This window comes from Sorex fumeus, unplaced genomic scaffold, assembly GCF_029834395.1.
Source record: "Sorex fumeus unplaced genomic scaffold, SorFum_2.1 ptg000013l, whole genome shotgun sequence".
In the NCBI taxonomy this organism is placed as follows: Eukaryota; Metazoa; Chordata; class Mammalia; order Eulipotyphla; family Soricidae; genus Sorex; species Sorex fumeus.
In genome coordinates this window covers 27625157-27650052 of record NW_026606070.1, presented here as the reverse complement: position 1 = coordinate 27650052, position 24896 = coordinate 27625157, and the positions used below count along the sequence as shown (strand labels likewise).

General features: G+C 46.5%; 2 protein-coding genes across 2 annotated transcripts in view; one reads left to right on the top strand and one right to left on the bottom strand.

Moving 5' to 3' along the window:
* The window catches only part of ARL9 (ADP ribosylation factor like GTPase 9), a 202288-nt gene that overhangs the window by 77819 nt on the left and 99573 nt on the right, over nucleotides 1–24896 (top strand). The window lies entirely within an intron of this gene.
* HOPX (HOP homeobox) overlaps nucleotides 14057–24896 on the bottom strand; it is a 31505-nt gene continuing 20665 nt past the window's right edge. The window contains exons 2-3 of the mRNA XM_056111428.1: nucleotides 22719–22875; nucleotides 14057–14805 (exon numbers count right to left, since the gene is read on the bottom strand). Coding sequence (XP_055967403.1) covers nucleotides 14728–14805; nucleotides 22719–22862 — 222 coding nt within the window. The 5' untranslated portion in view covers nucleotides 22863–22875 and the 3' untranslated portion in view covers nucleotides 14057–14727. The remainder of the gene's footprint in view (nucleotides 14806–22718; nucleotides 22876–24896) is intronic.

Below are 24896 nucleotides of genomic sequence, written 5' to 3'. Positions count from 1 at the left end.
GTACTATCTCTCTGCTCCTATCCATGCCTCTTTGCAGATATACACACTAATTTATCTTGGAGTTACATTTCGGAGTGAAATTGAGGGGTCATAGGTTAGGTGTATTTTCAATTTTAGTGGATACTGTCAAAGTTTCTAGTTTGTATCTTTTACAGGGTTACCAACAGAATTCTAGCAGTCTGGTACGGGGAAGGGGCTAACATTCTGCTCAGTACTTCGGGGCCACTTGTGGTCTGCCAGGATTGAACCCCAGCTTCCAGCATGCAGCAGGCACAAATCACATTCACCTGACTGAACCCCACCCCCACCCCAACTCCCGACTGTCTGACTCTCCGACTGTGCGGATTCTGAGATGAAAAGGAAGTCAAGCAACACCTTAACCCCCACCCAGCTCAGGAAACAACACATTTGCAACAAAATTTGTGAGATAGAAAACTTACCTTTGCAGTAGAGTGATGCATAAAAATCAAGAAAGCAGGTCCACTGCACAGGGTCAGCAGCAAGGAAGCCCTGTGGCTGTTTGTGGGGAGTTTCTTAGCAACACATGGGCTAATTCTAAAGTAACAGGGTAAAAATTTAGGGTTGGGTGAAGCACTTGCCTCGCAGGTCTCAGTGGGTAAATGCCTTGCAAGCAACCAACCCAGGTTCAATCTCTGGAACCCCACATGGTAGTCCAACACTGCCAGGAGTGATCCTGAGCGCAGAGCCAGGAGTAAGCCCTGAGCATTGTCAGGTGTGACCCCAAAACAAAACAAAACAAAACAATATATTAAGAGAGTATAAGGGGTAAGGTACTATGTATGGTCCCCTGAGCCCAACCAAGAGTGATTCCTGAGTGCAGAGCCATGAGTAAGCGCTAGGCACTGCCAAGTGTGGCCCCTAGATCTCTCAATCTCTCATATCTCTCTGTGTCTGTCTGTCTGTCTGTCTGTCTGTCTCTCTCTCTCTCTCTCTCACACACACACACACACACACACACATACACACACTAAAGGGTTTACCATGTAAATTGTGCTAGCATAAGGAATACCTGAGCAAGAGAGGAGGCTTCTAATCACCTTAAGTTTTCTTTATTTCTTTTTTTTTTTCTTGAACAGGGGATGTTGGGCTACACCCAGCAATACCCAGGGGCTACTCCTGACTCTGCAGGCAGGAGACACTCCTGGTGGTACTCAGGAAGCTGAATGGGATCCTGGAGGTCGAACCTAGGTTGGCCATGTGCAAGACAGACACTCTCCACACCATGTTACTGCTCCAGCCCCTAAGTTTTCTTTCTAAGAGAGACTTATGTATATATATATATATATATATATATATATATATATATATATGCCAGCATGGGGAAAATGCTATCTGTCCGCTCATACGGCTTCTTCCAGCCTCCCCACCACAGCCTGGGAAAGCGCCCGTGATGGCACCAGGGGGCCGGAAGCACCTTCCTCACCTTAGGCCAGAATCTGTCCTGTGGTCACACCCGATGGAAAAGGAGGGTAGGATGTGTTGCTGGGCAACTGGAAGGAAAGGAAAATGTGTTAGTGGGCATGGAGCAGCCTCCTACTTGGGGTCAAGAAGGAGATGAGTATAATCCCATGTGTTGAGTGCTGTCTGAGTTCTCAGAAAGGCATGAGTACCCGGAAATGCGTGGAAGCTTCTGGCCCAGTGAAGCAGAGATTCCCTGAGGAAGATGATTTCTAGGGAGTCCCTTTCTGTTTAGATGCTAGGAATTTCTCCTTTTGCAAGAAGAACTTGTGTAAATCCAAAACCCTTTTTTCCTTTCTTTCTGTAGAAATCACTGAAAAGCAATAAGCCTTTTTCTGGGTCACACCATGTTCTTCTTTTAGAAGAAATGACAGAGTGTGCTATACGCTTTGTCAAACGCCCAGTAGTCATTCCTTTTTTCTTCCTTCATAAGAAAATGCCAATTTTCTTCAGCCATCAAGCCACATTGTGTTCTAGGAAACACAGATTTTAGGAAAACAGACTGTAATTAGTCTAAGGCAACCATGGAAATCCAATTCACCTTTTATTCATTCAGCAAATATTTAATGAGCTCCTGCTATGTGCCAATCTGTGCTAAGCACTATCTTTGCCAATTGAAGTCAGGGAACGGATGTGTGGCTTGATTCCAGATGGCGAAGAGTAAGGGGAAGATGGCTGGGTCTGAGGGAATAAAACTTTCCCTTGCTGAGAAAGTAAAGAGAGTCAGGGCTGCTTGTTCCTGCATTTGGACAAAATCATGTGGGATAGAAGACTTGGAATTGGAGTGGTCTCCTTCCAATCACAGAGATTCTCAGAGATGATGAGTTACAGCTCTGGCAGACTCAAGTCACTGGATTAACCCACCCTGGAATGTTCTACCTTTGTTTATGAGAAAATAGGAGGCCAGGTGAGCCACTCCCAGGTATAAATGGAGATTTGTTCACTTGTAGCCAAAAACATCCCGACAAATGCACAAAGTTCTGTTGGTTTGGAATTAAGATGGGAGAATATTTTAATAAATGGATGAGAAGCCTGACATTTTTTTTAATCCTTTTTCCAGCCCTCAAGTTTGATTACAAAGGAATTTGCATCACAGGAACTTTTGTGATTTAAAATCTTCCAGGGGCCAGGATGATAGTACAGTGGGTAGAGCACTTGCCTTGCATAAAGTTCCCTGAGCCTGCCAGGAATGATCCCTGAATACAGAGCCAGGAGTAAGCTCTGAGCACCACTAGTTGTGGCCAAAAATAAATAAATAAACCAAAAAATAAATTAATAAAAAGAAAATCATCTTCCAGGGACCAGAAAGCCAGTACAGGGTAAGGCATATTCCTTGCATGCAGCTGGCAGTAATTCAACCCCAGCACCACATGATCCACCAAGGAGAGGCACTAAGCAGAGCCACCCAGCAGAGCCAGGTGCAACCATGGAGATCCTCAGAGCTCTGCCAGGCTCACCCTGGTGATCCTTGGCATTGCAGAGGCTTGAACAAGACTGCAGCCTGTGCCCCACATTGAATGGCTGATTAGGCACGCCAAGAACCACCAGGAGGGTCCCTGAACCTCCTGAGATTATTTGCAAGAACTCCACCTCCCTCATTAATTTTCAAGTTGCTGGACAATGTCTCAAAGGGCTGCAGTTCACATGTGGGAGCCTCAGTCCCCAGCATTGCACAGTCCACTGAGCACCATGATAGCGGTGCACCAAGATATTTACCTGGCAGGCAAGATACCATAATCACCAAAATGCAAAACTAAGTAAATATCCCTCATGATTTTATTGGCACCTTCCTCGGTCACTGCAGATGCTCCACTGGAAACGGGCTTGTTTGGAAGCAAAGCCACATTCTCCTTTAGGCTTCCTGCATGTGTATTTCTTGGGGAGCTCTCCAAAATGAGAAGATCTGTGTGTGTGTGTGTGTGTGTGTGTGTGTGTGTGTGTGTGTGAGTGTGTGTAGAAGAAGGGTCAATGCATCATTTGAAGTCATTTTGATCACCAGGTCCTCCCCCTGTTCCTCTCTGTGTGTATGCCACTGTCTCTTTTTCTTTTCCTCCCCTTTCTTCTTCCATTTTTCTGTATTCCTTCCCCATGGAATGAGTAAAGCAATGAGAATTCATGGGCTATGAGAATCTGGGGAGGCTTCTTGACTCTTATTTAAACAAATTCCATCTTCTAACTCAGAGCTTCCTAGCTGAAGGAGCGGGGAAACTCCTTGAATTTTATTTAAACAAATTCCTTCTTCTAACTCAGAGCTTCCTAATGATGGAAGTGGAACTCCAGCTAAGTAATTCAGTGGATAAGCCAGTTATATTTGAAACTAATAATGGAGAAAGAAGATTAGCTTTAGTTTTAGGAAAAGGAAGCTTCATGTTGGAACTATGTGTCTGAGAGCCACATGTCCTTAAGTTGCCTCTCAGCTTCCCACTCTCTTGAAGAGGTCAAGAAAAAGGATGTCTTTCCCAGGCCTGGACAATGGGGCCAGTGTGTTTGCTCTGATCATTGCATTGTTGATCTAACAGATCATTGTCATCCTTTGGGGGCTTTGATTTCTTCCTATTTCTCAGTTCAGTGGCTGTTTTGACTAATAACTATCATTTGAAGATATATTTTATTGGTCAGGGTACAGACAAGAAGTGGATGGCAGGGGCTGGAGAGATAGCACCGAGATTACGGTGCATTCCTTGCCTGTGACTACCCTGGCTCAACCCTGCACTACATGCACACCCCCTCCCAGCACAGTTACCAGTGGCCCTGGTGGCCCTTGGGGGACTCACCAGGTGCCCAGGTAATTCCTCACACTAAAAGGTTTGTGTAGCTGGGCACCCTCAGGCCCTAGCATTGCATCACCTCCACAGTTGACCATGAATCACAGTGGTGTCCCTGCAGTAGCATTTAAGAGGTGCCCCCTCACTATCCATCCTGGTTTTAAAAAAAAAAAAAGAAGAAGCAGATAGCAAGAGGCAGAGATAACTGAGGACAGTGAAACACTCTATAAAAGATGTGGGGGTGGGGGGCTGGAGAGATAGCACAGCGGGTAGGGCATTTGCCTTGCATGCGGCCAGCCTGGGTTCGATTCCCAGCATCCCATATGGTCCCCTGAGCACCGCCAGGAGTAATTTCTGAGTGCAAAGTCAGGAGTGACCCCTATGCATCGCCGGGTGTGACCCAAAATCGCAAAAAAAAAAATGTGAAGGGTATTAAGGTAAGCCAACAAAGGGCAGTGAAATACTGACTCTTAACAATAGTTATTACTTCTAGACTTAACAGAGTCCAAAGGAAGTGGAGGTTACTGGAAGGTGGAGGCTGCCTGCTATGGAGAACAGCTCCTGAGAGGAGCCACGATCTTGGCGGGAAGAACAGAGTTACTATCACACCATGACTCTGGGTGGACAGAGACAGTGGGAAAATGCCCTGGCAGAATTCTATTATTGTCCTCTGATTTCCTGTGAGGGACGATTATTGACTAAATCCAACCTCAAGTCAGATGATGTGGGAGGTACTCTCTAAATGTCATCCCACTGAGTCACAGAATGGAACAGAAAGGGATGGAGAGTGGATCTGCCCTACACAGTGGATGCACCATCTTTTCTGATTTTCTTACTGGGTACCCAGACCAACCCTGTTACAATGTGGGTTGAGACTATGCAATGATGCGAATGCCAAGAGGTAGAGATCCTTGGGGGCTTTTAAAGAAATCCTTTTGGAGGCTGCTTAAGAAAAAAAAATCTAATTACGAAAGGTGAGAAAATGTAAGTCTCTAGCTGGGCATCCACTGACTCAGATTAAAATGCAGGAAGACGGAGGAAAAGCAAAAGACAAGGAATTTTTAAAAACTATTCTGTATTGGGGCTGGAGTGATAGCACACTGGGTAGGGCGTTTTCCTTGCACACGGCCAACCCGGGTTCAAATCCCAGCATCCCATATGGTCCCCTGAGGACTGCCAGGAGTAATTCCTGAGTGCAAAACCAGGAGTAACCCCTGAACTTCGCCAGGTGTGACCCAAAACGAAAAAAAAAAACCTATCCTGTATAAAAATTATTCTGCGTAGACTGTAATTAACCAGTAATATTATATTAAAGGAATTGTCAGGGTTCTTCAGTGAAGAGAATAAAACAGAAATGACTCATTGAAAATTAAAAATAAAAAAATATTTAAAAAAGAAGGAGGAAAAGGCTAACAGGATGGCCACAATTCTCTCTCTCCTTTTAGCTCTGCCCTCTGGTTGTGTAAGTGTGTAGTTTGCTTCTCAAACACAGCCATGCATTCTGTGTCTGGAATCCACATCGGAACACAGATTATATTGGGAATTATAGTTATATTCTACAGTTATGTTAGTTAACACTATATTGTGATTATCCCTCCTTTGCCCTGGAAGATTCTTATCATTAGGGTCAGTCTCCCTAGAGCCCTGCTCTCTTCTCTCTCAAATTCCCACGTGAAAAACTTCTTGAAAAAGAAGTGGGGAGAGGAAGTTTCAGCTGGAAGAAAGAGAAAATTCTGCATTTCGAATTTGGAGCTTAAAGGATGAGTCACAGGAATTCTGAGGAAGTTTGTCTTTGTATTTAAGTGGTTGTGTTAAACAGTTGAGATTCAAATTCAGGGCTTCTCATAATTTTCTAAGTCTACCACCCCAGGTATTTCCTGAATGCAAAGTCAGAAATAGCACCTCTGGGTGTAACCCCCAAATCTGCCTCGCCATAACAATAACTCCTTTTTGTTGTGGTGGTTTTGGTTTGGGGGGGCCACACCAGGTAGTGCTCAGGGTTAACTTCTGGCTCTGCCAGCTCAGGTGGACTTGGAGGACCACATGGGATGCCCAGGATCAAACCGGGTCAGCCTTGTGCAAGGCAAATGCCCTATCTGCTGTACTATTGCTCTAGCCCAAACCAATAACTCTTTAAAAATTTTTTTAATTTAAATTTTATTTTATGAAGTTGTTCACAATAATTTATAATTACATTTAATATTCCAACACCAATCCCACCACCATTATATACCTGTATGAAGACTGATGTATTTCACCCTGGAGCCAGTAAGCCCTTGTATATGAGATAACTAAGATATTGTTAAAGTCAAACCAATAACTCTTATCTTCCTACTTTGCCAACATAAGCAGTGGCTGATGTCCCAGATTCTTGCCTGACTTATGTCCATCCACTTCAATACCCCTTAGTAAACATCACGGGGAAAGAATGTGAACTCTCATATTATTTTTATTACAATTGTTATTGCTAGATACTTTGGCATTGGATTTGGGCAGAGATAAACTGGAAAAAATTGGTAGGAGGTTTAAAAATCCTTCTAGTGCGCAGAAGTTTTTAAAAAACCTTCTAGCAAACAGTGAATCATAGAGAACAAGAATTCTACATGGGCACGGCCAGTGTTGAGAGCAGAGCAGCCTCCAAGGTACAAACTTCTAATGTGTCTTTGCACTTAAATCCAGGATGTATGACCTCTCAACACCCATAAACGATCCATCATCAGCAGTCATATTTTTGTTAAATAAACAAAAACAAACGAGAATCTTTTTCAAGTTCCTATCAGGTGAGTGAATTTTGGTGTTCTGTGTGATTATTTTCAAGGTTTCTGGTTGTTGTTTTTGTTTTCACTCTGAATCCTGTTTATTCCAGATTCTTGGTTACCCTGGCGGTTGTTACTCCTCCTTGGAGGCACTCTTTTCTTCCTTTCTTCACTCTGCCTTTCGTAAGGATGCTTCTTCTTGCAAGTGACCAGAATTGCATTAAGAAGGAACGTCGTGGACTAAAGACCGAACATGATTGCCGCTCAATACAAACCACAGCGCCCAAAAGAAGAGAGAGAACAAAGGGGAATGCTTTGCCACAGAGGCAGGGTGGGATGGGGGGGGATGGGGGTGGGAGGGATACCGGGATTAGTAGTGGTGGAAAATGGGCACTGGTGGAGGGATGGGTATTTGATCATTGTATAATCGAAACCCAAGCACAAAAATTTGTAAGTCTACAACTGTACCTCATGGTGTTTCACTAATAAAAATTTAAAAAAGGAACATCACAGACCGTAGAGATATAGGACAGGGGTTCTATTTGTCTTGCACACAGCTAAGCTCGCTGGATACTTGGCACCGCTTTTGACCCCCAAGTGCAGAGACAGGTAAACCCTGAGCAAGGTGTGGCCAGCCCCAAGAAAAAGAAGAAAAGGAAAAGGGAAGGGGAAAAAAAAGGAAACTCACTAGATCACATAGCCAGGGAGGAGAGTGGGAAGGAGGATCTCAGGAGTGGGAGACTTTCTCGCTTTAGTGCCCTTCTCTACCTGGCTTAATTCTCTCCCTGTGTGTGGTGTTTCCTCTGGGTGAGCAGTAGGTGCCTGCCCAGAACTCCATCCTTGCAACCTTGCATGCACGAGAACAGAGAACTAAAGGGCCAGGTTTCACTGGGGCAACTGGGGAAGGACTTAGCCCAGGCTGTCTGGAGCTCAGCCGTCCCTGCCCCTGGTGCAGAGATCTGGCTCTGGCTCCCTTGTCCACTGACTGCCCTAAGAGAGGAGTTCCCCCAAATGGTAAAAGGATTCTGTTACTTCTTTGCAAATAAGGACAGAAACAAATGCTCCCATGGCCCATGGCTAGCCAGAAACACTGAATGCAGCTGCTCCTCCAGGCCACAGCAACTCTCAAGTCCATGGCCATTTGCCTAATCTAGCTTTCCCACAGGGTAAAAATAACAATGAGCAATTAGAGCACAGCAGGAGCCTAGGGCTGTAGAGAGTCGAGGGAGTTGGAGTGTCCCAGCAGTGCTCAGGGCCTGCTCCAGGCTCTGTGCACAAGAAGGACCCAAGGTGGTCTTTGGGAAGCCATACAGGTGTCAAAGAGCAAACCAATTACGTACAAAACAAGTGCTTTAGCTCTGGCCTGTTGTGCAGATGTGAATTAAAATAAGAGTATTTAGGTTTTTAAAGTCCCTGAGCTGACCTGCTCAGATAGAGAAGGGAGCACCAAATAAAGGGTGTTGGGAAAATCCTCCCAGGATGGGAGATGCATGCTGAAAGTAGACTATAGACCGAACATAATGGCCACTCAATGCCTCTTTTGCAAACCACAGCACCCAAAAGGAGAGAGAGAACAAAAGGGAATGCCCTGCCACAGAGGTAGGGTGGGATGGGGGTGGGGTGGGGGGTGGGGGTGGGGGAATGGGGGGGGAAGGATACTGGGATCTGTGGTGGTGGAAAATGGGCACTGGTGGAGGGTGGGTACTCAATCATTGTATAACTGAAACCCAAGCAAAAAAATTTGTAAGTCTACAACTGTCAACTGTACATCATGGCGTTTCACTAATAAAATTTTAAAAGTATATATATGTATATATATATATAAAGTCCCTGAGCTGACCTATTCCTGGAATCTGTCCTCTCACCTGTCTCATCTACTTCTTCAAGTGTCTCGGGAGCCCCAGTGTCCCCCTATCTTAGTTTCCAAGGGATACAATTGTAAGTTCCAGCTACTTTACATTTCCAGCAACTCAATTATTTTTCTTTGTCTAGCTCTACGTTTCAAAGCAAACAAAATTCATCAAGGTGTTTTCCTTATAAAAGAGCACATTTCCTTACTGCGAGTGATGAGGGAAAGAGCCCCCTGCTCATTCTCATTCTTCCAGCCTGTGCTCTCCATTGAACACACATTGCTTGCTTGTCTCTATGTCCTTTTGCTTTTGCCCATTCTGGATAAGCCTGCATTCTTTCTTGAACACACACTCCCTCTCCTCCCCAAAAAGAAGAAGGAGGAGGAAGAGGAAGAGGATGAGGATGAGGAGGAGGAGGAGGGGGAAGAAGAAGGAGAGGAAGAGGAGGAAGAGGAAGAGAAGGAGGAGGAGGAGGAAGAAGGAGGAGGAGGAGGAAGGAAGAGGAGGAGGAAGAAGAAAGAGGAGGAGAAAGAAGAAGACAATGAAGAGGGAGGAGGAGAAGGAGGAGGAGGAGGAGAAGAAGAAGGAGAAGAAGGAGGAGGAGGAAGAGGAGGAAGAGGAGGAAGAGGAAGAAGAAGAAGAAGAAGAAGAGGAAGAAGAAGGAGAAGAAGGAAGAAGAAGAAGAAGAAGAAGAAGAAGAAGAAGAAGGAAGAAGAAGAAGAAGAAGAAGAAGAAGAAGAAGAAGAAGAAGAAGAAGGAGAAGGAGAAGGAGAAGGAGAAGGAGAAGGAGAAGGAGAAGGAGAAGGAGAAGGAGAAGAAGGAGAAGAAGGAGAAGAAGGAGAAGAAGGAAGAAGAAGAAGAAGAAGAAGAAGAAGAAGAAGAAGAAGAAGAAGAAGAAGAAGAAGAAGAAGAAGCAGCAGCTTCAACTACAACTGGAGAAACAACTTAATGGCTGAGTACAGGCTCTGCATTCAGGAGTCCTGGATTCCAGCCCCAACAACACATCCATGAACACAGAGCCAGGAGTAGCACCTAAGTACCTCTGGGTATGGCTTCAGAGACCACTGATCTGGTGAAGACAGTAGATGCTGACGTGTGGGAGCCTTTGTGCTCCTGCTGCTGCCCACCTCTTCCATCTTACCCTTCCAGAGCTAGAGCCTACACAGAATCATTCACATCCAGCAAGTTCACCTTTCCTGAGTTCCATGAGCATTTCTAGCAAATTGACCAACCTCACAGAGGAACTCGGAGTGTGACAGTGCAACTAGATGGCTGAATTCAGTAGACAGGATTTGGGAAAAGGAAGGGGGGGGCAATTGGGAATGGGTATCCTTACTCATCGGAGGCATCAAAATACACCTTTACATGGCCTTATGAGAATTCTGGAGCTTTAGTAATGATTATTATCATTTGAAAAGTGCTTTTTCACAAGGCTGAAACTTTAACATGTTATTAATCTCTTTTACAAGGGCTTAATGTCTCCAGCATGAAATACACCAATTTAAAAAAAAATACATCAATCTTTACACAGTTTCCTCTAAGGAATTTTTTGTGGATCATTTTAGTGGCTTATTATTATTATTATTCATAATGAGCAATACAAAATAAATTATTTAGGTCCCACTTTGGGGGCAGGTTTTGGAGTTAAGTGTGGAACTATTTGAAATACGGTGCTGAGTAGGTGAAATGGTGGTGGGATTAGTGTTGGAATATTTAAATGTAACAAAATATTGTAAACAACTTTATAAAAATAAAATTAAATTTTAAACAAAAAGTGCTTTTTTTCTTTTTCAGTAGAGCATTGTCCTCCTTGTATTACAAGAAGGCTCTTAGTGGTAACAAACCAACACTGAAAAGGCACAGACATTTCAAACTGCTATTAGGTTTGGTGGGTGCATCCATCAGGAACCCATTGCTGAGGTCCAGGAAAGTGCCACTGAGAGAAATGGCCAGGGCGGAGGGGCTCAGGGTGGTGGTAGTGATGGATGCTGACATTCCTCTACAGAAGCCATACATGGCAATTCCAGAAACTGCAAAGCCACAGACAAGCACTAACCTATCTTGATGGCTTGCATCCAACTGTGATGAGCCTCTGTGCTGAACCCCAGCTCAGCTTGATTAAGCCTGATGATGATGGCAAGGATAGAGAGACTCACATATCTCTGACAAGGATAGTAGTTAGTTGTTGTGTGAGGGGTAAGGACTATGACAGAGTCTTAGGATGAAGGATATCATTCAGAAGTACCTCAAATGATGTAAACAAGCAAAAGCTTGGTGCTTGTTAAAACCATACTGGATGTCTCAGGGGTTAAGGGTGCCTTGTGTGCACCCAACCCTTTTCTGATCCTCAGCACTGCAGTTCCCCAAGTACTCCCGGGGACAATCCCTGAGAACAGAGTAGCTCTGAGCACCACTGGGCATGGACCCCAAACAAATACATACATACATACATACATACACATGCACACATGCTTCTACCTACTCACACACATGCATATACACACATACCCATGCCTATGGCCACATGCCTGCCAGCATGTGCCATGTAAAAAAGTAATGATTTAAGGGAATGATAATCTGGGGCATTTTTCCAAGTGGTGCTTCTTAGAAACTAACTAAACTAAAGGCACCCAAACTAAAGGCACACTCTATTTGGGTAATTCTTTATGTGGGGGGATAGGGTGGGAAAGGGTTTCAGACTATACCTGGCTGTACTCAGGGGCTGCCGCCATTTTGGTATCCAGGAGTCACTTCCTGGCAGTGTTCAAGACCAAGTAGTGCCAGGGATCAAACCAGGTTGGCGATATGCAAAGTAAGTGCCTTAATCCCTGCATTCTCTCTCTACCCCTGGCTACCTACTTGGCTTGGTTGGATTGCTCTTAAATCATGTATCTAATATGCTGGAATGATTCTGATCTGGGCCTTAGAAGTGCTTTCATGTTATCCTCATTGTCTGATAGGAACAAATCATCGTGCTCTGGGACTGCTCTGCTCAACCGTTTTTGCAGTGTGTTTCCCCTCCAAATCTATTAGCCAATCTTTATGAACACACTTTACCATGTGAAGAACGAACAGCCTCTCTGTATTTATTACACATCCACAAATACTGGCACTGTCTCCACCTTCTCCTTTTCTTCTTTTAAGAAAATGACTTCACCAGTGCCCAACCCAGGTCACTGACAGATGCTCAAACCACCACTAAATTAGGGTGTAGGGGAGTGTGCTAGACTGGGTTGTTTTATTCACACCCTGATTCTCTGTGTACTGTTTATGGAAGAAATGTTTTAAGGTCGAGGAGGAAAAGGAAGTTTGTCAAGGGTGTTTAATAGAACTATCTCCCTGCACAAATTTTTGTTTTTTTTGTTTTTGGGCCATACCCAGCAATGCTCAGGGATTACTCTAAGCTTCGAGCTTAGCAATTACTTCTGGAGGTGCATGGGGAACCATATGGGATGCTGGGATCGAATCCAGGTTGGCCTCATGTAAGGCAAGCACTCTACCTACTGTACTATTGCTTTAGCCCCCTGCACAAATTCTAATATTCCAGGGGCTGAAGCTATTGTACAGTGGGCAGGGTGCTTGCCTTGCATGCAGCCAACCAGGGTTCAATTCCTGGTATCCCATATGGTCCCTGAAGCACCACCAAGAGTAATTCCTAAGTGCAGAGCCAGGAGTAAGTCCTGAGCATCACCAGGTGTGGCCTAAAAACAAAAACAGGAAAATCCATTTGTATTCTGAATAACTGATCATGTTGCTTCACTGTCCAGCTGTAGGTGAAAGTTCAAAAAACTTACAGCAGTGTCATTCCAGGCTGGTTGGCAGATGCTGCTAATAGTCTTCCTGTCATTCATCCTCCTCTATTTTTCTAATCAACATACCCTGATTTTGCTCAAGGAAGCAGAATATGCCATCTTTATTTATTTATTTATTTATTTATTGGGTGTTGGGCCACACCCAACAATGCTCTGGGGTTAGTCCTGGCTCTGCACTCAGGAATCACTCCTGGTGGTGCTCGGAGTACCATACAGAATGCTGGGGAAATCAAATCTGGGTTAGTCCCCTAAGAAAACGCAATTTTAACTGCTGACCTTGTAATGAGATCTGGTCCTGTGGCACATCTGTGCAGTGAGATGTAAGTGAAAGTTTCTGGGTGGGGTTTCCTGGAAAACTTTGTAGAAGTTTTAGCAATATTTTCCTTTTGTTCTTTTTAAAATTTGTGCTTGTAATATAGACTCATCCGCCAAGTATCCCTCTTGTGTCTATGAACACGAAGGCAACATGCTACAGACAACAAAGTCGAAGACAGAACGACTGTCGGTTCAGGGAGCCACCTCCTTTCTCTGTCTTTTATGCGAAGTGCCACCAACTAAACAAGGCAGAACAAAGACAATTTGTTCTATTACAACTCGTTCAATTACAATCTACTGTAATAACTGACTGTTCTTTTCAATTAAACACCATCCTGACAGTTAAGGTGGATAATGTGTTAGATAGAAAAATGGAGGCAAATTGGTTTTAGAGTCCTTTAGAACAGCGCTGGCTAAGCTTTCACATGCATATACACCAGTTGGGATCTTTGCTAAAACTGCAGAATCTAATTCTGTAGGTTTGTAGTGGAGCCTAATTCTCTCTTCTCAGGTTTCTGACTTGCACCCAGCAGTGCTAGAAGTTGATTTTTTCAGGGCTCAGGAGACTCTGCAGGGATCGGGGGACCATGCAGGGCTACAGATCAAACCCAGGACTCCCACATAGAAAGCATGTGCTCAGCTCATTGAGCTACATCTCCTGTGTTTCTCAGAAACTTGCAGTGATGGCTGATGTTGGTGGTCCTGAGTCACACTTGGAGCATGTTACATTTGGAAAATGACCATTTTTCGATCAGACTGCTTCTGTGTTATTTCCATTCTGTTTTTCTTTGATATGCTTATTATTGACCTAAAACTGTGCAAAGGATTCTCCGTGCGTTTTCAACCAAAGAAGTGATGGTTTTGGGGCTGAAATGATAGCACAGCAGGTAGGGCATTTGCCTTGCACATGGACCGACCCAGGTTCAATTCCCAGCATCCCATATGGTCCTCCGAGCATGGCCAGGAGTAATTCCTGAGTGCATGAACCAGGAGTAACTCCTGTGCATCACTGGGTGTGACCCAAAAAGCAAAAAAAAAAAAAAAGTGATTTTATTTAGTGATCATTCTTAGAGACAAAACATGGTTTATTTAGTTCATTTTATTTATCAACATTATCTTATCAGATGCATTCAAATAAAGTAAATTCCGAACTTTTGTGGACTTCTTTACTTGCTTTTCTTCCAGTTAAAAAGTTGATAAAGCAGTTAAGGTTTTGATCTTCTAGCCTAAATGAATTCTTTGCAAAAAAAAGTCAAGGTAGCTTTGATCCAAGGAACTGCTTTAGATAATCTGAATCACTCAAATATCCTTCTGACTTTGCACTCAACCTGAAGGTATTAAATGAATCATAAGGAAAATAACTTAGGACGTGAATTCAGAAAGAAATGTTTCTCCTACTGGGTCATATTAGCGTTTTAACAGCTTTGAAATGGATGGTGGAAGGGGAATGTTACTGAGGTGATGGTCAAAAGCAAACTTCCGGGGTTTTCACACCATCTCTCAACACGGTTTAAAGGGAAAGGCAGGCCATAGTTTTCTAGCTGAGCCAGTTTACACAAAAGCTGCTCACTGCATCCTATTGTTATTCTCTTTTCTAGCTATGTACATTAAAAAAAAATACAACAGTGTTAAATACCAGGACAGCTAACAATGGAACATACAGCATGATATTAATAAACCAAAAAAGCTTGGTGGAGCCAAGGACAGACATCAAAGATGGTCTTCCTGAAGGGAAGCGCCTCATGTCCCGTTAGTCTGTGACGGATCTGCACTCCGATGGAAGGCCTTCTGACCGTCGCCACTGCGCCAGACGCTGCTTAAACCATTTCTGCAGGAGCAAAATGGGTATGATTATACTTTTCTGGAAAATAGAAACACCCATTCCCTCTGTGGCACAACTCAGAAGGGGACGAGTAATTGTACTCCTGGGGTTAGCTCTTCTCACTGTGACCTTTCCTGCTTCAGGACCTTTGCACATGCTGTTGCCCATGGATGGAAGATCTATTTTCTTTCTTTATCTGATGCGCTCCCTCTCATGGCAGGTCTGATTAATGGGCCTTCCTTGGCCACTTGGGTTAAAGAGAGGGCATTGCCTAGTTTTGTATTTTGTTACTTCCCTAGAATTTTCACTGTCTACAATTATTTATAAATGCTAGGTTTGCATTTATATTTCCTTCTAAAACGTAAGATCTATAAAAGCTATTGATCTTGTCATCATGACATCCTTAGTCCTTAGAACAAATGCTTAACAGAGTTAATCAATGTTTTCTGAATGAATAAAAGAAATAGGAACATCTCCCTGATGCCCCTAGAGAGATCTCTATAGCTGTGCCTTCTCATCAGTGTGGATTGGTTGAAGCAGTGCCTTCCTTATCAGTAGAGACTGGTAAGTTTTGCTGAGTAAAATGAATAGCTAAGACCAGAGATGTAGTTCAGTGGTGGAAAGAAATGCAGGAGAGAGATGTGGGTTCCATCCTCAGCACCAGAAAAGTAAATAGGGTCCATCCTCAGCACCAGAATAGTAAATAACAAAATTAATAGATAACTGAGGCTTGAATCACCTTACAGCACAACATGGGGGTCCATGTAGTAGGCTGACCCAGTCTCTCATGCTCCAAAGCTGGGTGCATGGCAGGATCAAGCAGGCTGACCACTTACACAGAATCTCCTAGCACTGGGCAACCCACATATTCACAGTCCGTAGAACTGAAAATAGTCACAAAAATGACTGTGGATTTGGGAAAGTAAATCCTAGCTGTAACTGTCTTATACATATTATCATGGGAGGATTCAAATTGTTAGGCCATGGCTGTTTGTATTATGCTACTGAAAGGCTTGGAGACTCTGTCAGACAGAGTTTAAGAGATTCAAGTTGGAGAAAAGACTGCAGTATGAACTGGGCTGGCCTAGATGAAATGGGGGATTTTATTTTTCATGATTTTTCATTTTGAATCTCAATGGAGCAAAGATTTTACCACCGGATCTCACTGTGTCTTGAATATTCTACAACATCACCAAGCATTCTTTGCGGGGGCAGGAGTGGTACCCATCTGGTGGCGTTCAGGGAACCATGGGCAAGTGGGGATGGAACTTGGGGCTCTCATATGCAAAGCATGTGCTCCAGTTTTTTGAACCAGAATTTTTTTTAATTTGGAAAACAACTTTCTAGAGGGAGGAGGAGGAGGAGGAGGAGGAGGAGGAGGAGGGGAAAGAGGAAGAAGAGGAGGAGGAGGAGGAAGAAGAGGAGGAAGAAGAGGAGGAGGAAGAAGAGGAGGAGGAGGAGGAAGAGGAGGAGAAGAAGAGCGGAAGGAGGAAAAGAAAGAGGAGGAAGAAGAAGAGGAGGAGGAAGAAGAGGAGGAGAGGAGAAGGAGGAGAAAGAGGAGGAAGAAGAGGTAGAGGAAGAAGAGGAGGGGGAAGAAGAGGAGGAGAAGGAGGAGAAAGAGGAGGAAGAGGAGGCAGAGGAAGAAGAGGAGGGGGAAGAAGAGAAGGAGGAAGAGGAGGAGGAGGAGAGAAGGAGGAGGAGGAGAAGGAGAAAGAGGAGGAAGAGGAGGCAGAGGAAGCAGCAGCAGCAGCAGCCACAGGTGCAGCCAGGATCTATCCACACGTGAGACAATGAGTCATAGATGTCAGTGGCAAGGTAGGACCCCAAGCTCAGTTCCTCGATGTTTCCCAAACTGTCACGTGTCACGGTGCATTTAGAGAATGATGAGATTTTTAGGTCACTCTGGGGTGCAACAGTGCAGCTACCTGCACTGGGACCACCAGAGGCTCCCAATCCTGGACCCCACCAATAGGCAGCTCAATTGCAACCAACTGCCTGTGAGAATTGAGGGAGTCCCTACAGGTATGTAAATGACCAGGTAAGTTTAGGGTGCCTGACTGTCCCGTTTGGATTTTCTAGGATTCACCCACCCTTTTTTTTAAGGGGAGCAACTGAGAAGACAGAAGGGTGGCAGAAAGAGCTTAGCTGAGGGACACGGGGGCTGAGATGGGTGGGTGAGGGGTGTCTGATCAGAGGCTGGAGGGCTCCGATTGGGCAGGGCTAGATGGCTGCCCAGAGGCAGGTTCAAACAAAGCAGGCTGGAGGGGAAAGTCCACCTTGGCCGAGATCAAGGGAGCTGAAGGACAGTTCTGTGTGAGTCCAGGTTGAGAAGGAAAGGTGAGAACCAATGGGAAGGAGAGCTTCTCGGATCAAGCCAGCTAGGGCTCTGCACCAAAGCTAAGCTGCCTAAACAACCCGGGACCTCACAGACAACTCATCCTAAATGTGCTCTAGTTTATGCCTAGAGATACCTCACACAGCAGTCAAGATCAATTAGCTTCTACCCTTTGTACTGGGGGTGGCAGCAGAGAAAAAGACTCAAAGGCCAGGAACAATAGCGAGGGGGTGTCAGAGAAGCTCCTTGGGGTGAGGGGGGCATTGTTCTCTGGGCATCATTTTATGCCTGGGGACAAGGACAGTTAAGGACAAGGGAGAGTTTTTTCCACTTCGGCAGCTTCTGCTAAAGGATGCATTTATTCCTGCAACATGGTGTGTGTGTGTGTGTGTGTGTGTGTGTGTGTGTGTGTTTGGTTAATTTCTAAGAGATCTGGGGGTGGGGAGAACCTCAGCAGGACTCCCGGTTCATTAATGAGCTCGCTCTGTGGGGAGTTTAAGGCTACAAGGTCTGATTCATCAGGATTTCCAGTGACTAGACTGCATCAATGGCGGAGTTTTAAAAGCTGACTAATTAAAACCTGGAGGAAGAAAGTCTCATTTTCTATCAGGATTCATTTAAGACAAAATGATGGAGCGGGCCTTATTCAGAAGAGCCACCCACAGCTTTCCGCTCATAATGAAGCCGACTATTAATGTACAGTTACTCAAAATAACTTCAGCAAAGAGCACATTTGTGAAACGGTGCCTTGGCATCCAAAGGCTTATTAACAATTTGAACCTGGCATGGGGGCATGGAAGCAGGTTCAAGAAAGGCTCTACTACTTTCCAAGAGATAAATGTTTTTAAGCAAAGTATACAGAGGATAATTCTGCAAACCAGTTGCTAACAAAAATCCATGAAACATAATGCCGGCTTTATTCCCCTTAGAATTGAGCCTCAGCACAACCTGCATCAAATACTAATTTCTACCTGGCTTTATCCTTCTCCTCTTTGGTTCAGTCACCCCCTGGGAAAGACATTCACCCTTTGCCGGCCTATAAATGAACACTCTCATTATCCTCTTCCATTGATGGGGATTTATTTACTCCAAGCGAACAGGTGATCATTAGACTGGGGGGGGGGGGGGGGGGCGGTGCGGAGGCCACCCTTCACTTTGTTTCTATCCTTTTCTCTCGAAGCTAACATCTCACTCACATTATTTTCATGGGGAGACGTCTGGGTGTCTTTATTCCATGGATGAAACATCCAGTAACAAAAAATATTGAGTTCTAGTTAGAATCTCAGGATAGCAAAAAGGGATTTTTTTTTCTTTTTGGGTCACACTCGCCAATACACAGGGGTTACACTGACTTCAAAAATAATAAAAGATGAGAGGGATTGATATGTTCAAAGTTTGATCTAACTTAAATGAGGGGCTGATCTAATTACTCTCATGAGAACCCTACATAGAAATCCAGCAATTTAAGTTCAAATGATTCCCAGAGAAAAGAGAGTGATAGAACAGTAGGTAAGGCCCTTGCCTTGCCTGAGGCTGACCTGGGTTTGATCCCCGGCAGCCCATATGGTCCCTGGAGCACTGCCAGGAGTGATTCCTGAGTGCAGAATCAGGAGTAGCCACTGAGCACTGCCAATGGTGATCCCAAAACCAAAGTAAGTAAATGATAATTTTTTAAAAAAATGTTATTCCTGGGGCCGGAGAGATAGTGCAGCAGGTAAGATGCTTGCCTTGCATGCAGCCAATCTGGATTCCATCCCCAGCATCTTACACAGTCCCCCAAGTACCACTAGGAGTGATTCCTGAGCACAGAACCAGGATTAACCCATGAGCATTGATGGATGCAACCCAGAAAACAAAAAATAAAACTAAATAAAATCAATTCCCATTAGAACATGCTACATCTCACTTCCTGCTCCTCTATGTAAACCGCTGTTTCCCCTTTGATGCACTGATTTTCACCCCAGAGAGAAAGTGTTGCCCTGGCCCCAACCCCAGGAGAGCAGAGAACACTGTTCTTCAGTGGGAATAGTTAGGAAAAGGTCTGCAAATCCCCCCAGTGAATTACCAGTTCCCCGCTTTCAGCCTCTAGTATCCCTGCTGAAGTATCAGCATATGGATCAGTTCTGGCTAAGGACCTCATAAGAACATGACACACTCATTTTTCTTCCCCTAAAGTAGTAGCATTTAGTAGTAGTACTACTAGGAAAAAATAAAGGCTATTCTGGCAATGTTACTCTGGTGAGTAAACTAGGGAAGTGAGATCAGGCTCACAAAAATGACTATTATTTTGGCTTTGGGGACCCTTTCTCAAGGAACAGGCCAACACTAGTAAAGAAGAGGAAGTCCTGATACAGGAAGTTATTTAGAGGTAGGCCCTGCCAACAGTGGCCTCCTGGAGTTAAGGGGCTTCCTCGAGGCTAGCTGTAAATAAGAACCATCTTTATCAATGTCCAAAAGTTCATCTTTCAGCATTGTATCTCCAGAAGACACTTCTGAAGATGTGACTGTAAACAGTTCCAGAAGGTACGATTCTGTCATCAGCACCCAGGGAAGGGCTCAGAGATGGAAGGGGTGAGGTGTTCAAAATGAGACTCATGCAGCAAGGGACAGGAGAGAGCTGAGGTCCCTGTGCTGCGTCTCTAAGCTACAGGGTCTTAGATTCTGCTTGGACAGGAAGCCAGAGGGGCAAGTTGGCCTGTGGCAGCCTCAGGGAGGAAGAAGGTGTTGGCCCCCTGGCAGGAAAAGGAAGCCAAGGCCCAGGCCAGTGTGAGGCTGACTCACCCCCACACCCACTCCTCTCATAGTTGGCACTACCATTCGATCACTTGGGGTGGTAGAGGAGGAGAAGGACTGCCCAAAGGGGCAAGTGACCCCCACTCTGCAGAGGGACAACGGGTCGATCAGTCACTGAAAGCCAGGTCCTTTCCTTCTGCTCCTTCTCTAATTTGAGGGAAAACTGATTAGAACCTGGAATGACTGTCCTTTGATGCACTGATTTTTTTTTCCCCCATAAAGAAAGAAATAAATTGATTTCATTCCTTCTCTTCCACCCAACCAACTATTTCCATTCTCTCCCAGGGGAGACTACCAAACATAGTGGCAAGAGGACTATGTGACGACCTGTGTGGGTTCAGTCCTAGTCCTGCTTCTTCCCAGCCACACCCCTGGGGTGTGCTAGTGAACCTTTCGGTGTTTTGGTTTATCTGGCTAGTGGGGTTAAGAGTACTACCTGGAAATACCAGTAAATGATTTGGTACTTAAGGGTTCTAGGGACAGGCCTGGCAAGTCTGAGCGATTTCAAAGACCAACATAATCTTAGAGACAAGTAAGGGGAGAATGCAATTTATGGGAGACTAACTATGTTGGACCCAAGTTGGCACTGCATCCATGGTAAACCCACAACCTTCTTTCTTTCTCTCTTTCTTCCTTCTTCTCCCTCCCTTCCTCTTTCCCTCCCTCCCCCTTCCTTCCTTCTTCCTTCCTTCTTTCTTTCCTTCCTTCCTTCCTTCCTTCCTTCCTTCCTTCCTTCCTTCAGGACAAGCACCTTAAATCGATTTATTATTGATGTAGCATTGGCTTACAGGCCTATACAAGTTTTAGGGATACAGTTCTCATCCCTTCAAATGTATGTTATCATGCCACTACCAAGGTGCCAGTAACCCAAGTTCATGGAACTGTTTTCACTCTGTCAGTACCAACCTACAGCTTTCTTTTTAAGATGAGTTACTGGGCCAAAGAGATAGTATCAGGTTAAGGTGCTTGCCTTGCATGTGGATGATCCTGGTTCAATCCTTAGCACCACAAACCCCCCCCCCAGCTCAGCCCCTTCAAAATGATCCCTGAACTACTGGGTATAGTTCCCCGCAACCCCCCCAAAATAAAACAAAATAGTGCAAAAGGGAAAGATGAGTTGTTATTGTCTCTGGAACAACCCTTCTAAGTATAGCGTGGGATAGGAAATGACAACATTTCAACAGGCCTCCCTAGGAGGTTCCAAAAGCCATGAGATTTGGGTTCAGTAAATCACCATCCATTAAGTTCTGGTTCTGGTTGGCCAAACAGCTGTTCCCTTTGCTAACAACACACTTGATTTTCCACAGGACTTGATTTTCCACATGACCTGGGAATGAGGGGATTTTCTGTGGACAAATTCTCCCAACTGCTTAATTAGTGAAAGTCATTTCTGACTTGGGATCCAGGGTCTGGGTAACTAGGATCCAGGAAAGCACCCATCTCAGGCTTGAAGTTGGGACTGAAGGTGACTCATTAAAGACAGAAGGCCAGGGATGTAGTTCGGTGCTGCAGCATCAGCCTTGAGTGGATGAGGTCCTGGGTTCAATTCCTAGCACGACTCAAAACCAAAAATGAATGGGTGCATTTTGGAACCAGAGAGATAGTAGAGCAGGTAGGGGGTTTCCCTTACATGGATTTGACCTGGGCTCAGTTCACTCCTGGGCTCTGCTAGGAGTGATCCCTTAGTCCTGAGACAGGAGTAAGCCTGGAGCACTGTGGAGGTGTCGCCCCTCTCCTCCCCCCAAAGAAAAGAACAAAGGACAAAGTTCATGATGAGTCCCTTTCAAATGGGAAGAATTCAGTTCACACTCCCGGTGGTAGGTGTTTTGGGTTAACTCAGAGAGGGATGCTAGAACAGTTCCCAATAGTATCATAAGCAACATTATCTTTCCACTATCAAAGGGAACATAGAAATCGGAGTTCAGACAGGGTTAAGGGAAAAAAGTCACAAGGAGATCGTGGGTAGTGTGCTCTATACTGGAAGTAACGTCGGGGATAATATAGTGGGGAGCCCCGCCCCCTATAAATTAAAAATGGGTAAGGAAGGACTGGAGTGATAGTACAGCCGGTAGGGCTTTTGCCTTGCACGCGGCCGACCCGGGTTCGATTCCCAGCATCCCATATGGTCTCCTGAGCACTGCCAGGAGTGATTCCTGAGTGCAAAGCCAGGAGTAACCCCTGAGCATCGCCAGGTGTGACCCGAAAAGCAAAAAAAAAAAAAATGGGTAAGGAAGCTGGGGGCATGGCTCAAAGGTTTGGAGCTCAGGCACTGCTTGGTCCCCAGAGCACCATTTGAACAGTGAGGCAGGAGCAGTTCCCAGTGTTGATGGGTGTGGCAGTAATAATAACAACAACAACAACAATAATAGGTGCGTTTAAAGAGACACCTGCTGCCGCCCGCTTCAGCTCTAACGTCAGAGGTCTACCTTCTTGGAAAACTCCAGAAAACCACTCAACCTTAGAGCCAGATCTCTTCTGGCTTCCCGTAAGTGTAGCTCCAGCGTCCTGAGTCCAAGCGGCAGCGTGACGCGGGGAAAGAGTCTGCACTCCGCGCGACCCTCCGGGCCTCAGTTTCCTCCTTTCGTCCCACCTGAGCCCTGATCTGCGAGCTGCGTAGGGGTGCGTCCCTTCCAGCCGAGACCTCCCCGCGGCGGGGAGCCTCCCTGCACGGTGCGAGTGGGCCACGCTCGGGGATGCTGGGGGGGGGGGGGGGGAGGGCGCGAGGAGCTGCAGGAGGAAGGTGGGGCAGCAGCCAGGGGGTCGCACGGCGGGGGCCGGGAGAGGGGCTCACCAGCGTCTCCTCCTCGGACAGGCCGGCCTCGGCCGCGATGAGGCACAGCGTAGTGGCGTCCGGGTGCTTGTTGACCTTGCTGAAGTTGTACTCCAGGATCTCCAGCTGGTCCTCCGTGGGGCCGTTCGAGCTCTCTGTCGACATGGTCCCGGCGCGCCTGCAAAGGAGGCCGAGCGGAGAGATGGGGTGCGGCCGGCCGGGCACCCTCGCCGCAGGCGGCCCCGCCCCCAAATCCCCCGGGCGTCTGCTGGAGGCGGCGCTCCCGCTCCCGGGGGTTCCCCTCGGAAACGCCCCAACTTTCTCCCGGAGTCGGCAAGGTCGGGGGTGGAGGACTGCCGCGTCCACTAGCGGCAACAACTGCCTCCGCGGACGCTGCCCCACCCACTCCGCCCCTGGGACCCGGGGACACCGGGACCCACACCCCCAATCAGCTGCAGGTTCGCGCCGCCGGTCTGCTTTTATTTTATTTATTTATTTATTTATTTATTGCTTTTTGGGGGGATCACAACTGGCTCATGCACTCAGGAATTACTCCTTGCGGTGCTCAGGTGACCATATGGGATGCTGGGATTTGAACCCTGGTCGGCCGCGTGCAAGGCAACCGCCCTACCCGCTGTGCTATTGCTCCAGCCCCAGCCGGTCTGCTTTTAAAGGGGCTCAGCACTTAGGGCCCCTGGCCAAGAAGGATGCACGACCCCTCGCAAAGAAACAAGCCCCCCAAGGAGCCGGAGCGGCTTCTTTTGCAGAGAGGTCCGCGGGGGGCGGGGAGTAAGGTGGGGATTTGCCACTGGGCTTTAAAGAGGAGCACCACCCGCAGAAATGCGCCCCCCCCCAGGTGTGGATGTGGGGGTCCCTGGGCAGCTGGCAATACCCGTCGCCCACTCGCGGCCCCCAGCCCCGACCTGCACTCAGACAGAGCAGGCAGTGCGCGGCTTTGAGCTGGCCTGCTGGTCATTGCGCTGCACAGGCCGGGTGGTCAGGCGGTGTCTGGTCCAGGCTCTGTCCACGCGATGCCTCCCCCACCTCGGCGAGGACTTTTGGGGACACACGGCACAGAGAGAGGAGGCACCACCGCCAACGGTCCTTCCAAAACCCCAGACGCCTGCCCTGGGTGATCTTAAACTGACTGAAATCTAGGTAGTGGGTAATTACCAGCTTCAAGGTTTCCTATTGCCTCCTCTGCGAGCCATATGACTTCCTTTTGCAATTGTACCTTTGGCAATTTCCTTTTCATCCCTAGGTAGCTTCTGAGCCAGACTGCGGGAGTGGGGAGGGTGTTGGGGGAGAAGGACTGCGAGGGGTGGACCTAGGTACCCCCCCCTCCAGCCTTATCCCCAACTCCCCGCCCCCGCCCGACCTCCCCTACACACCTCAACTGAGCCCGGGGAGATTAGAGTCTTGTCGAACTTGGCTGTGGATTTGGCACGGACTGGTCAGGACTTGACGCCGGCCGGCAGGAAAAGACAAGCTCTACTTGTTGTTTTAACAAACAGCTGCCAAATCAGCCAGCACCCTGCTGGGAGATTTTGATGTGGTTTGTGCCTGGGAAGAAGCCACACCCCCCACCCCCAAGCTGGCTGCAGGGGGTCCCCTGAGGCTCTTGCCAACTTTTCTACTCTCAGTGCATCCTGTGCACCTTCGATGAAGATCCTTTAACCGCTCCCCAGGGTCACTGAGGCTTCCAGGCAAGACCTGAAACCATCCTAGCCAATGGTTCAAGCCCATTTCTCCGGTCAAGACAAAGTCTCTCTGGGTTTATTTTTATTTATATTAATTTGGGGCTGGGGCCACACCCTGTGGTCAGGGGCTATTTTTCCTCGCTCTGTGCTCAGGGGCGACCCCCAGTGCTGCTCCAGGGTACATAAGGAATTCGAACTAGGGTCCCTGCAGTGCAAAGCAAGTGCCAAAACCAGACTATACTGCCTCTGCAGCCCTCCCAGGGGTGGACTCCACTCGGACCCGGATAGCAGTGATTTCTGCCACCCTGCTGCGACAGTGCGGGCTCAAGTTTGTTAGAAGTGCCTCTCCATTTGTCTGTCATAACAGTCCAGGAGAAGGAACCACATTTTTCAAGCTTTGCTTTGTATAGATTTTACGTTCAGCTCCATTCTCTGCTAGATTCTCTCAGCAGACCAGCCTGTGTTTAGTTTGGTAGGAAGAAAAAAAAATCAGAAGGCA